The sequence below is a fragment of the Emys orbicularis genome, chromosome 5, assembly GCF_028017835.1.
Source record: "Emys orbicularis isolate rEmyOrb1 chromosome 5, rEmyOrb1.hap1, whole genome shotgun sequence".
In the NCBI taxonomy this organism is placed as follows: Eukaryota; Metazoa; Chordata; order Testudines; family Emydidae; genus Emys; species Emys orbicularis.
This window is the reverse complement of record NC_088687.1, coordinates 17,511,530-17,526,257: the sequence shown is the minus strand read 5'-3', so window position 1 is coordinate 17,526,257 and position 14,728 is coordinate 17,511,530. Positions and strand designations below refer to the sequence as shown.

General features: G+C 42.3%; 1 protein-coding gene across 1 annotated transcript in view; it reads right to left on the bottom strand.

The window, feature by feature from the left end:
• Positions 1-12,943: 12,943 nt before the first annotated feature.
• The window catches only part of CFAP299 (cilia and flagella associated protein 299), a 404,541-nt gene continuing 402,756 nt past the window's right edge, over positions 12,944-14,728 (bottom strand). The window contains exon 6 of the mRNA XM_065405676.1: positions 12,944-13,039. Coding sequence (XP_065261748.1) covers positions 12,944-13,039 — 96 coding nt within the window. The remainder of the gene's footprint in view (positions 13,040-14,728) is intronic.

Here is a 14,728-nt window from a genome sequence, read left to right as displayed (position 1 = left end):
ATTAATAGAGATATCCCATCTCCTAGAACTGGAAGGGACCTTGAAAGGTCATTGAGTCCAGCCCCCTGCCTTCACTAGCAGGACCAAGTACTGATTTTGCCCCAGATCCCTAAGTGGCCCCCTCAAGGATTGAACTCATAACCCTAGGTTTAGCAGGCCAATGCTCAAACCACTGAGCTATCCCTCCCCCCTAACTATATTCCTAACTATAAGACACATTTCAGTTTTATTGTAACAAAATCCAAACACCAGATATGCTGGGTTATTTAGGTTTAGGTCAAGTCCCATCTGTTTGTATAACCCTATAACAATGTGTCTGTATGTGTCATTTTTAGGAGGGGAGGGGAAGTGGAAAGAGAGAGAATCCAGCAGTGGACTGGGAAAGTGATATAGCTGGAGGAGGACATGGATGATGAATTTACAGCCTGCCTGTCTTGCGTAGTACATCAATACTATCAGCACATTTGAAAGGATCCTGAAATCGGCATAGTCAAAGTGTGAGTCTGTTGTACTGTTGCTGCTGCTCTCATTGACTGCAAAGAGCACAAGAATAAAAGGGACCAAGAAAAACCAGATTAAAATGTGTTGGGAATATTAAGACTTTCAAGTACCTACAAAATACACTGAATTGCAGGGTCTTTGTCTAAAATCCCCTTTAATGAGTGCTTGTTGAACTACCCTGTAATCTGGGGGCAAGACGAGTTTTATTTTCCCCTGGTTTGCCATATTGTGTATTGCTTCGTGTCTTCCGATTATGGCCTGCTGCTAAATTCTAGCAAGATAGCAATGGGGCCGAATTCCGGCTCTCCACACCTCAGCTGTGGGAGGACTGGAGCTGTATCAAGCGAGGGGAAGGTCCCTGAATGATTCTAGCTGCACAGGGCAGATGCAAAGTGAGGTCCCATAAGTTGCCAAGGCAGCTGACACAGGAGCTGTTGCCACCAGGTTTATGCCAGCAAAGAGTTTTCCCTTCCACGTCTGTACGAAGGGGCAGCTGGATCAAATTTCAGTGGCACTGTGACCATGCAGCCTGCTCTGGCAGCAGCCGTACGGATTTAGTATAGACCACTGCTTAAAAGTGGTCAGGCCTTGCCCCGTGCACCCCTCTCCACCCCAGCTCTGTGGCCTAAGGAACTTTGAGCAAGTGAAAAAAACCTTGGGGAGGAGGGCTGTTGTCTGCCCCCTCACTCCCCCCAACTCCTGCTAATTGGTGCCATTGCAGATAACACCATTTTTGTGTGTTGTAGATGTCTATTCACTAGGAGCTGGCCTGAGCTCACAAACCCGTTTCACACAGGATGTTGCAAAGATGACAATGAGTTCAAGCCACTGCCAGTCTGGACCATATCCAAGCCAGTAATCTAGAGCTGAGAGGTTCCATATCCTACTGCCAATCCCCCGAGACATCTAGGTCTCACTGGTTGTGCTTAAGTAAATACCTAGTGTAGTGCTTATTGGTAATGACCTAGTAAGTAAATAAAAATTTGGCAGAAAGAACCTGTGCTTAATTCAAATTATATAACTTAGAACTTGTGACGGTGATTTCGTACCCATACTATTAATTGCAATTTGTTTTATGTGACTGCAAATGTCTGGTCACTCCCATTGGAAGTCTATGGGAATTGGGAGCCTAACTTCTATTAGTGCTTTTTGAAAACCTCTTCTAAAGTCTCACAAAATAAGGGCTCAGTTTTGTGCTACTGAAATCATTGGGTATTTGCTATTGACTGAGGGGGGAATTTTCAAAAGCAGCTAGAGGATTTAGGAGCACAAGTCCCATTGACTTATCAATTGAAACCCAGTGGGACGTGTGCTTCTAAATCTCCTAGGTATTTTTGAAAACTCTTCCCCTTAAATGGGACAGACTCAAACCCTAACATTATTGTGTGTGGCACAATCTTTTCATGTTCAGGGTCAAAATCACCCCACTCCCGCGATGCTAGTGGAGTTTCACTGGGTGAATTTGGCCTTTAGGTTGGAGAGAGGTTTCAAAGCAAAAAGAGAGGGTCAAATCCTGAGCCTCCACTATGTCCCCTTTGTGCTGTTCCCACCCCCCTCCCAAGGTGTCACGAGTTGCATATCCAAAATGGAGATATTCAAAATAAGCCTTGACAGTTTGGTCTTGGCAAACAGACAGCAGCCAATCCAAGAGAAGCATCTCAAATCCCAGTTTTTGAAGACCATTCTTTCACGAGTACACGACTATTCGTGAATACCAGTTTCAGCACGTTATGGTTTTTAAGGGTATGTCTGCACTGCAGCTAGGAGTGAACCTCCCAGCCTGGGTAGACAGACGTGTGTTAGAGGGGCTCAAGGTAGCATGCTAAAAATAGCCATGTGGACATTGAGGCAAGGATGGCAGCTCAGGCTTTCAAGCCCACCCAAGCCCTTGGTCTGAGCTCAGGCAGCTATCCCCAGTTTCCAATGGAGCTGCTAATTTTAGCACGCTAGCTCAAACCCTGCTAGCGCAAGTCTGCCTACCCAGGCTGGGAGGCTAGCGCCAAGTTGCAGTGTAGACGTCCCCAAGAGGCTGGCACAGAGACCAGTTTTCTATCATGTCAGCTGTGGTTTGTTTTTTTTTCTGTCAGTGTTTATTGCTAAGATAAGACCACATTAAAAAGAGAGAGGGAGAGGGAGATGCCTGGAGATTTGGCAACGTGAGGAAATGGGTTCCTTTAAAATCAAACATTTTGGTTTGAATAAATTGCGGTTGGTTGGTTTGGATTCTTAGTATGTCCCCATGTGAAATTCTCAATGGGCATCTTTTCAGCTCGGTTTCTTGAATAACATTTTGCAAACGGTAATAAGGGCTGTGGAAAGAAACTGTGGTTTGGTTTGCAGTGGATATTTTGATCCTGGTGCTACTTTCAGAATGGAAACGTAGTAATGCAAGGCTTTTATAATACCATCTGTGGCCTCGGTCCTGCTCCCAACAAAGTCAGTGGGAGCTTTGCCATTGACTGCAGTGGGAGCAGGAACAGAACGTAACAATAGCTTTAACAGTATCATTGGGCTAGTCTTTAATTTCAGAATGAAGCCTAGAGATGTCCTAATATATTTGAATGATCCTTTCCCTGACTAAATGGATAGTGATTTTTTTATTGGGGCCTTAGCCTCCTCTGGTTTTAATTTAGTTATTATCTATTCCAGTGGTCAACCTTTTTTCATTTGTGGACCCCTAAACATTTTAAATGGAGGTATAGACCCCTTTGGCAATCTTAGACATAGTATGTGGACCATAGGTTTAAAACCACTGATCTATTCCATTAAAAAGAAAAGACTTCAGAGGAACAAGCTAATTGCTCATCCAGCAAAGACAGAAAGGATGCTACATTTAGAGAAGAGCTCCTGGAAAGAAATTCCGTTAAGTTCCTGTATTGGAAAGAAGAATGGATCTGGGCCAGAACTTTGGGGAGGTTATGACTGTCTCAACTGACACCTTATCTGCAAAATGGAGCAAACAAAAATATTGGATCTCAATTCCTTCCCAATGTTGGGAGAATCCATATCTTGACCAACCTGGTCAAGAGATCTCTATCAAGAGATCATAGAACCAGTATAATAACTAATAGCAGCTAGCTGATGCTAACACCTCTGTTGGTGTCAACATCGTTTTTAAGAGCCAAATTGTGTCTGGCCTTTATGCATTTGCATAATGGGAGTGAGCGCAGGCTGGCCACACAAAGTCTCTCCTACTGACTGTATTAGAGCCAGGCATAATTGCACTCAAGGTAGAAGGGTAGGTGCCAACCATTCTTTTTCTGTGGAACTGATCGATACACCTAAGCTGCTTCTCAACTAAAATACTACGATTACTGCAATATAATTTAATTCAGAGAGCATCTTCTGTAGGTGCATTGTTAATATAGGGTCAAATCCTGTAGATCTTATCAGGGCCAAATCCTCAGTTGGTGCAAATTGGCAGATATCCATTAAATCCATTAACTTCAATATAGCTGATCTCGTCATCCCAGCAGACTGTTTGGCCCTTGTTTATCCCCCACCCTCCAGCTCTAATTAATGCAAAACTCTTATTGGGATCAATGGGGGATTTTCTCAACTGGCTCAGAGCTGAGCAGGGGCCTTAGCAATCTGTAATTATGTACACAATAGGTGCCCTTAAAAATTAACATTTACCACACTGTAGTATTTTTACTTTAAGGCAGGTTTGCCTACATTTTAAAGGGCCCAACGCTATTCCAGTTGAAATCAACAGGAATTTTTCCACTAAGCTAAATGGAAGCAGAATTGGGCTCAAAATGTGTAGCTAGGTGAGGCATTACAGCTTAATGTGATGTAAATCATATTGACTTTTTGGGTCACATCCTCAGCTGGAGTAAGTCAGTGTAGCTTCATTGACTTCAGATTCACCTGGTGCAAACCAATGTGTGTCTAGCTCTTTCAAGGGCAGCAACTGTTAAATTTAATACCTGGGAAATCTACTTTCTGGGCCATAAACACCACAGGTATAAATGGGCACAATTCCACTGCATTCAGTGGAAATGTGTTATGTCAGCAGTGAATTCCACCTTCTCCCCCTTTCTTAATGGGTATTTGTGTTTTTTTCCTGAGACCTCCAAGTGACCACACCCAACTGTGTATTCTGATGGGCTTTGGAAGTCTTCATTGTCAAAGAACCACCAGGTCATTTGGATGAAACCCAAAGGCTTAACGTGTTGAACTCTGGTTGGTGTTGATGCAAGAGCCATAAAAATGATTTGTGGGCAAACTGCAATGAGATCTAGTCTGAACTTGGTGTAATAGCACTGTGCATATTTTACATATTTAATGGGGATGACTAAATGTGGTTAATTTCCCCCCCTCTCCGAATCAAACAAAACATCACTGTTCTGATTTGCCCAATACAGCAACTCAATGGCATAATCAAAGCAACCGAATGGAATAAAAGCTTACCTACCTTTCCCTTGTTTATAAAAACAAGACAGACTTTTCAAAATGATACACTGACCGCCTCCAAACCTCTGAGGGAATACAACTTTCTAAATCACATCTTTGGTGCAAATGTGAGAAGCAGGTCTCCGTCAGTCTGGAGGACAGGTCTCTGCACAAAACAGCAGAGGAGACATGCAAAGCTAAAAAATATGAAGACAGGCAAAAATTACAAACCTCACCACATGGGCCAGATTCTGCTCACACACCGGTGTAAGCCTAAACAGACTATCAATCTCAGCTGCTGTAGATTATGAAAAAAGTGATACATTATTAGAATGAATAGAAAAGATACAAAAGGGTCAAATTATGCCAAGAGGGGCCTGATCCTGGATGGGGCAGGTGCACACATAAAACTCCAATTGGCCATTATGTATCTGAAGCAAAATCTGGCTCAGAATATTTAATATAAAGGAAATTCTGGCCACATATAAGATAGCCTGGGTATTCTTCCTCCCAGTTTATTAACACATGGGCAGCTTGCTTTATAGTTGGAGGTGACTTGACCACCCTCTCTCAAGCTGTTGTTTTGCATTTCTAATTTCTCCCTGGCATCAGACACAAACATCACCACCAGGAAAGGTCCTCACACCTGGATATCAGTGCAACTCAAACCTGACCTACAGCACTTCCTACTATTTCCACCTTGGCCCCAACCATTCTTGGCCACTGAACCTCAATCCTGTCTCCTGTCCCCTTGCTGAGATTCCATTTTATGCTCCATACATTCTGTGACTGCGCTGCACCTTGTAAGAAAACACAGGAGTGCTGGGAAGGGGCTAGTCTTTATTTCTTGGCCTCAGTCACATTGTGGGCCTTAGCGCCAATTAACTTCATTTGAATGATGTGTGACCCTTCTGCCAGTGTCATCAGCTGCAGTGAAGGCCAGGTTCAATGCTCTTTACCAATTGCTTTTAAAATAACAAACATGAGCGGAAGCCTTCACTTGAAACCTTGAGCCCCCATTCCCTGGCTTTAAGAACTTTAAATTTAACACACACACATACGGTAGGGGTGTTTCTTTCCCCCTCACAACCACTCAGGAGTCCTTGGGAATAGGAAACAACACAGACCCTTTTTGGGGGGGGGAAAGAAGATAAACCTCTGTTTACATAATAAAATGAAATTAGCAAAATCCAAACAGTGCATTAGGGCCGATCCTACCAAAGTACTTATTCATTGCCCAGAACTCTTATTCACAAAGCAAACCCCACTCACCTGCACCTCACTCACAAATCCAGTTAGACTTGGGATGGTCAAGTGGGCATCAGGAGGTGGCTCTCCTCAGGCTGTCCACTGCAGCCGACTGACGTTCACACCATCAGCTCCTGGCTAGGCATGCTGCTGCCAGGTTCTAGTTCACTGCAGTCAGCTGCCCCAGCTCAGCTGCAGTCAGGTTCAGTCCCACAATCAGCTCTCCTGCTACTGCCAGCCCATCCAGTCTCATAAAGACAACTCCATGAGGGTCCAGAATCTCTGGACAGGCAACCCACAGCAAAACCCTCCCCAGGGCACAGCCTCCAATCTTTCTGACACAGTCTCTGCTCCCTTTGTTGATTTGGGCTCAGTACACCACTGTCAGCTCAGGGTGATTCACTTTCCCCAGGCTAAACCATTCACAATGTCTCCCTCCTTATATAAATATATTTCCATGCACTATTTAATATAGTGTCCAAAACCAGACAAAAGTAACTCCAAACAATACATCATAAACCACTGTACAGATCCACACTGGGGCAAAATCATAACATGCAAATTAATCCTGCCAGATCTAGCGTTCCACATTCTCCTATGGGGGAGCAGAGAGCTTCTTTTCCCTTCAAGACTTCTAGCTCTGGGGCTTACAGATGTGTACAAAAATAGATTTCTGCAAGACTGGGCACCATGGAGAAGCTGGCACCAAGCAACATTCATTGTGGTGCTCAATGTATCCTGTGCTTGTTCAGGTAGCAAGTACTTCTCTACCCTTGGGTGGTGATCTCCCAGAATAACTCTTCTAAAGGCCTGAAAGATCCCATGTTTCTCTGATCACAGAGAACATCCGCTGTGGGCTCTGGAATAATTCTGCTTTGAGCTATGAGATGGGATAAAAGGAGCCTCAAGAGAATCATGGCCAAATAATAAAAGCAATGTTTTTCCTTCTTGTAAAGAGTGTGTACTATATACCAGGCTCTAATCAGCATGGGCTCCATGCATTCTGCACCTGTGTTTTTGTTTTCTTTGCAATAGGAACAGTTGCTTGGTCTGTGGTGCATGTCCCTGCCTGCCTTGCAGAGAGCAGGCCGCCAGCTTTCTTCATTTGGATCTGGTTTCTGTTCTGTATGTTGGAAGTTAGTGTTAATGGAGGGATTTACTCTACAAAACTCATTCACTGATGGCCAATTTGAGAATACCATCAACAGCCGGAAAATAAAACGTTTATAAGGCGAATGAATGTGGAAGTGTTGCATCCCATTGGAGGCCTCGTTAGCAGTTTACACTGGGTGGGGCTAGTTCTTAATATGGCACAGGACACTGTCTCTTGCATCTCTTTTCCTCTGTTTCCCTTGTTCAACTTCATAGGACGTGGTTTGGCTTGTGAGGCTGCTGCTGTAGTTGTGCATCTGAGTGCAGAAAGTGCTGCTCTGTTTCCCCAGCAAATGCTTTACTATGTAGCTATATCATTTGAATCTGGGTCCTAACTTCTGCCACTGTTCAGGGCTGTTTGGCTATGGGTGTTGGATTGGATCATTATGTTGGCAGGAAACCTGCCAGTTATGGAGATTGAAACTTCAACAATATTAGTGCCGTTCAGATCTCTGTTACTACAGTGGGAAAGTAATATCGTTATTACCAAAAACAAAGGGCGTGATTCTCAGATACACTAATGTCCCTCTGCTAGTGTAAGGGGACATAGCGTACCTGAAAACCAGGGCCAGAACGTACTTGTGCCCTAGGAAAGAATCAGGCACCACAACCAGGGAAAAGCTTCCAGTGTGATAAACAGAAACAACAGCCAAAAACAAAAGAAAAAGGTGGATGAGTCTAACCTGATTCCCTTAGTGAGACATGCTAGGGAGATTTTTTGAATTCATGCACAGTAAGTGCATACATGTAAATACATCAGAAAGGAATTTTGTACCTCAACCTCTAGTATATTATTTTTAAACCCACTCTGTTATACGGTCTTATTTCCTCCTTTCCTGCCGTCTTTTCTATGTCCATAAACACTAAGTTGTGGATCGTTTCAATCCATTAATTTTCTTTTGTACTTAAAATTCAGAAGGTGAAGGTAGCAAGAGGTATAAAATATATGGCTGCTGATGGGTAAAGATTGAGTAAGGACCCTACATTCTTTGATGGAGGTTATGTAGCAAGTGGCATCAGTTCAGAAGTGAATCAAGCTACAGTAATGCTATGGGGCACTTACGTACTTGGAGGCAGGCATTGTTGTACCATCTGCGAGGGGAATGGGCTATGTTTCTGGGGGAAGGGGACCAAGTGGTTTGCCAAGATCTCCCCAAATCTTTATTTTCAGTTGAAACTGCTGCCCTACAGGTTTCCAGCTCTTGTGGCTCAGTTTATTTAGTGTATCAGAGAAGGGTAGGCAAGGTAAGCAGGGACAAGAATGGCGATGTTAACCAGGAAGAAATTGCCTTATTTGAGGTTCAAAGTATTGTTAAAAAACAAAAACCTTTGTAAAACTATGACTAGGGTCCAAGGTCCATGCAGTTTTGCATATTTATATCAAATTCCACACAAAAACAAGAGTATCAATTTCTAGGGATAAAGTAAAAGAGCAGAATATATAATGTACACAAAATAATATTTATAGACCTTAGCTACTTGTAACCAGTTTAAATATGCTTTACACAAAAAAGCCACTGGCATAAAATTACAATTGTATAGATCCACTGTTCTTGTAATATACATTCACAATTCCCCCCCGCCCAATAACTCTTAATGTAAACTCTAGTGCAGTTGTACTGAATATACACTTGCCCTATCTTACATAACTGTCATGGTCAGAGTGGATAGTTTGTATTCATCGTTGCTAAAAAGTCAAGAGTACAGGAGGGACATTCAGGGAGTTTTCATACGGTTATTTCTTGAAAAAACTATTTCCTTGATTACCATGTTTGGCACATTGGTCTTGCTATGTATCTAGCCAGGGCAGCACAATGACATGATATTGGGAAAACTCATCAGTCACAGGGGGAAAGTAATAATTTGAAAGTGTTTCAAATGTTGAAGTAGCCATAAGGAACATATCGGAGGTTAGGGGAAATTAACCAGACTGTATGAAATGTGGGGCCAGATTTTCAAAAATGCTCATGGACAGAGTTTCAAGTGATCCCCACCCAGAATGGAGGCTAGATTTTCCAAAAAGCTTAGCTCCCATGAAGACACCTTAAAACTCAGCCTTTCCATCGAACTAAGTTATAATCACTTCAGATTTTGCATTAGTTAGTATCATCCTGGTTCTAACTTTTTAATTTGATTGCATGCAGGACACTAAGGTTATCAGTATTTTTTAACAACAATTTGATTGGTCCATGGGCTGTGGTAGATGCGGAGACTTCTCCATGATTGGTCATTTCGACTGGCTTACTGGGCTGTCAGAGATTTTGTAGATTCAGTAATATTCGGTTCCTAATTACATTTAGTTTTATGTTGTTGTTGTTAAACTTTTCATCAGAATCTTATTTCAAATTAGAAACTGCACAAAATCAGTATTCCCTAGGAGGTGAGTGTCAACTTCAGAAGACGAGGCTGTTTATATTTTACAAGCATCTCAGTTGTATGCCTTTAAAGACACACAAGTCAACTGTTGCTCATTCATTAGTACATTCACTGATCATCACATTAATATGTACAGGCTGTAATTTAAAGCCCATTTTAATCCAAATTTCCTTCTTTCCCCCTGCAGGCACAGACATGGTGTTCTCCTAATCTTGCTGTAATTTACCAACATCAAAAGTGTTGATTTATGGGACAAAGGTTAGTGAAAGCTGAATTCACCTTGAAGAAATTATTTCCACAACTTTGGAAGTTTAATTCTATTTACTTTTATTTCATCTCTCTCTCTTTTTCTCCCCCCCCACTTTTATTCATAATTTCCTCCATGTTCCAGGGGCTGTTTCCCACCTTAGATTTTTATAACTTTAAGCTCTGATTAGACCAAGAAAGAATAATTAAAATTCATAGCTTCAGAAGTATGAAAAATTCAATCACACTTGTTCATTTTCTTTCTCAGAAATGTCCTATCCACCAGCCTTTAGAGTTGGGGTTTCCTCTTCTCCGGCTTTCAATGGAGACAGTATCAGCATCTTACATTAGTGTAACTCCATTGACTTCAATGGGATACCTTTACTTTATACCAGTATGAGTGAGTGAAGAATCAGGCTGTAACAGTTTCAGGAGAACTGCATCTGTATTCTCCCCTCTGGGGTCCACTCCAGGCATGCCCAGTCAGGTCTCAGGTCTCCAACCATCACCTGTCTCTGGGCAGGGATCCTTGTCCCACTTCCTTTTGATCAGAGGTTTAAAGGCTGCACAGCCCATGCCTTACACTGTGATTTCCCCAGCAAGCCAGTCTGCCTAATGGCCAGCACCCATGCTTTGCTCTCTCTCTACAAGGGCTATAAACAGTGTATTGACGGTGTCCACACAGCTCTTTCTAAGCAAGCACCTTTATGCTTAAGGTAAAAGCATTATAGAGAAAACCTAATAAAAACAATTAATACATGTTTAAATCTGTTCAAGATACCAGGAGTCACTCCTCAGTCTTATGGAGTCTTTGTGGGCCAATATCGTTCAAACCTTCTGCAAGGGTTGGGGGCCCCATTGGACAGGAGGTCCCGTCCATTTGCTGGATCAGAAAGAAGTCCCTGATGCAGCATTTTTATATCAAAAGCCCTTTCTTTATCTGTTGGGCAGTGAAAAATCCAATGTGAACCAGTATATATAAACCTCCCACACCTCTCTGGAGGTGTTTATCACCTAGAAGATTCACCTAAATCACCTCCCACCATTTTTGGTTCATGGAAGAATTGTGGTAACCCTCCCCCTGGAGCTGCATACAACCCCTGGTCCATAGTGATACATAAATTTAATATAATATGGTCTCGCATGGAGTTGCAACGTATTTAATATAATATGGTCTCGCATGGAGTTGCAACATATTTAATATAATATGGTCTCGCATGGAGTTGCAACATCTGTCACATAGACCACAGATTTTTATTGTAAAATTAGCAATAGCCCAGTAATATCATTTTGCAAAACTTTCATACCAGCTAAAATTCATCAAAAGATTTTATATTTGGATAATTAAGATACACAGCATAAAACATCTACTTCACTTGTGATTAATATTGAAAAAAAAACCCCAGCAACTTGGGGATAAAACCTTAAATACGATACTAACAATATTCCACAAGGCCTTAAGATTTTTATGTATGTTGTTTATCTGAAATATACTGCGGCAGTATAGGTCTAAGAGATTGTGTGAAGTTGCTATGCACAGATAGGTTTCACCCAAGACTGGCTGCATTTCAGTGCTCAATGAAGTGATCCCAGCATACAGTTTGTATATCTGTTTGTGAAGTTTGTATAGTGCTTTGGGATGAACCCCTCTATATAAAAGCAAGCTGTTACAATAAAACATTTTATTATATCTGGAAATGGCAGAACTTCATAACATTGACAATTTTATTGGAAAGAAAACTGTCTTGTAAATCTTTCAAATTATTGCAGCTTTGAAGAACGAATGAACTTCCACTTTGTAATTGCTGGAACGCTGCCTCTTCCACTCAGTAAAGGGCCTTTTCGAATACAAACTGCTAAGGGAGAGGTTTCTCAGCCTTGTCCAAAGGCATCATGTTTGTGATGGATTGACGAATAATTCCCCACCTCATGGTAAGCCCCAGCACAGCTGAAATATTTGTTCTTGTCTATTTTCCCTTACCTGTCCTTTTAATAGATCCATAGATTTTAAGGCCAGAAAACCCCATTTTGATAATCCAGTCTGACCTCTTGCATAATACAGGCCATAGGCTTTTTCTGCTTCTGTTTCTTCTGCTTGCCCCTCATCTGTTTTTCTTTCTCTATAACTATTCTTTTTCTTTGCTTTCTACTTGCTCTTTTTGCTGTATAGTTTGGTGCTTCCCCTCCCTGTTGTCCACTCAGCAGATGGCTACAAAGTGCTTGGGATGGAGGTATCCATCGATAGCTCCGAAGTCTGGATCATATGTACACTGGCAGCTTATCTGAGTGCCACAGGAACAAAGGAGAATAGCTTGGGGCATTGGGCTGCTGCCCGAATTTACAGCCTCATACCAGAGAGTTGCTGATGTGGCCAGCTGTACTGGAGCCACTGTGAGAGCAGGAAGGAAAGTGGTGCTCTAGGCTACAGGAGCAGTGCAAATTTCTTCACACCCATTGTTATCTTCTGTAGTGTGATCTTCCTGGATGAGTCCTGGGGGTGGCCCTCAGAAGTGGTCACTCGGGGATCAATTGTGCCACAGAGGCACAGCTCTGTGTAGGGGAGCCACACTGCCCAAGGGGGAGCTGCAGGCAGGAATCTGAACCTCCTACTACACATGGTAATATTCTTGCTACTATACTGCTTAAGGGGGGCAGCATGCTCCCCCATGTAGTCAGCCGGGTCTGCTGGCTTCTGTGAAATGGGAAGAAGTTGGGGCCATGACCTCACCTCTTCACTCCAACTGCCTTTGCAGTGTCATGTGCCCCAAGGGCACTAGGAAAGGGCAGTACTTATGATCTGGGGAGTGCATGGAACCCCACTACTGCCCAGGGGCATGGTGGGGCAGGGTATCCTGAAACAGCCTGCCACAAACTGACCCTAACCCAGACCAAACGTCACCATCCCATTCCACTGGAAGACCAGTTTCACACATGGTAGAGATCTCTTCAAACTGATTTATTTCTCTTACAGTTAAAATAAAAGTTGGTAAACAGATACTTGAAGGAAGAGCCAATGAGCTGGTGTTTAGGTCTTTCTTCTGAGGATATGGTCATAGATGACTACTTGGAGGTAGAGATCTGTCTCAATAGGTGTCCGAGTTGTGCTGTCTCCTGGGTAAGCCTGAGACACAGAGTATTATAGTTAACCCAACTGTCAGGACAGACAAAAAATAAACCATGAGAGTTACATGTATTTCCTCCTTGCTTCCCTGAAATATGGAACCTACCAACTCTGCCCAGGTTAGGTATGTGGTTTCTTGAATGCAGATTAAAGTTCAAGAGCTAGTGAATAAATACCACCAACTTACCATCATTTCATATAGGTTGACTTTAGGTAAAAGAAAGGGCACACTTGTGCAATCAACTGATCAAACAGAGCCCAGTTGTAGAAAGCACCGAGCATTGGCTTAACTTTGTTCAGTTTGAAACCAATGGCAAAACTCCTTTTGATTTCAGTGGCAGTAGATTTAGGCCAATGTTAAGTGCTTTTGAAAAATCTCTCTCTACTTGGTTAGTGTTACAGAAAAACCCAAGACAGATGGACAGACAGATAGTTGCTGGGGATGCACGTACACTATATCCCCCAACATACAAATACACAGTACATATTTCTGCAGTGTTTACATTTTTTAAAGTTATAAATGAACAAAAAATGTTACTTGGTGTAGCACTCTGAGTGCAAGTATCTTTCACGTAGAAATAAAATATCTGGTTATTTGTTACAGATGTTCTCCAGCTGCAGGACATTAGATCAATGGCCCACTTTCAATGCAACCAAACACATTTTTTAGGTATGCATTTTTGACTGTCTAACAAACCAATGCACTCATTTTAAAAGTGTATAATTTGATATTTTGTACAGTTGCTATTCATCTGCAACCATCTTTCATGGGAAGCACTTCAAAGAAACCATCATCCTAGATCTGTTCTGTACAAACCCAAACAAATTATTGCCCAGCTTACTTCACGTTGGTTTTGAGAGGAACCAAAGCATGGGTGTGTTTGTCACATTCAATCTACAGTCCAAGGGCTCAGATGTAAAGTTTAAAAAAGGGCAATCAAGATCAGAAGAATATTGTCAATTCATTTCAGAAGAACATTGTTTATAGGGTTATAACCCATTCCTCTTCCAACATGAAAGAAAATAATACACGCAGCAATTTAAATAGCCTTCAACTATGGCTCAAAATGGGGAACTCCTGTGTAACTTTATTGTATATAGTATGTTTGTTTTGTACAGATTTCAAAACACTTTACAAAGTTATGTAACCATCACAGAACTAGATAAATAATAGCAGACAAAGTCAGATAGAAAAGGGTGCGGACAAAGGAGAAAATATGTTTTCAGCTGAGATTTGAAATGAGATGGAGAGGTAATGAGGCTGAGAAATACAGGAAAGATGGATGTTCCAGATGGGAGGAGCTGCAGAGAAGTGGGCTTTTGCATCAGCATCGGTGACACTGGGCCAAATTCTACCCTCACTTATATCCGTGCAAGCCCAGTGAAAACATAGGGTTGCCTAGGTGTAACTGAGGGCAAAAGTTGGCTCCAGACATGGAATGATAGAGAGGAAGCCAATGCTACTCTAGAAGAAGAAATGCAGGAAAAGAAGGGATAGACTTAAGTCTAGGAGGTAGATCGGAACAAGTCAAAGGACACATTTGAAAACAAAGAGGGTAATTTGGATGCTGCAAAGAATGGGCATCCAGCAGAACTGTATGAGGTGGGGGTTTGTGAAGTCATGCTCCATTGCACATATGAAAAGCTCAGCCGGCTGTTCATGGACAGTACATGCTGCATCTTTGAGAA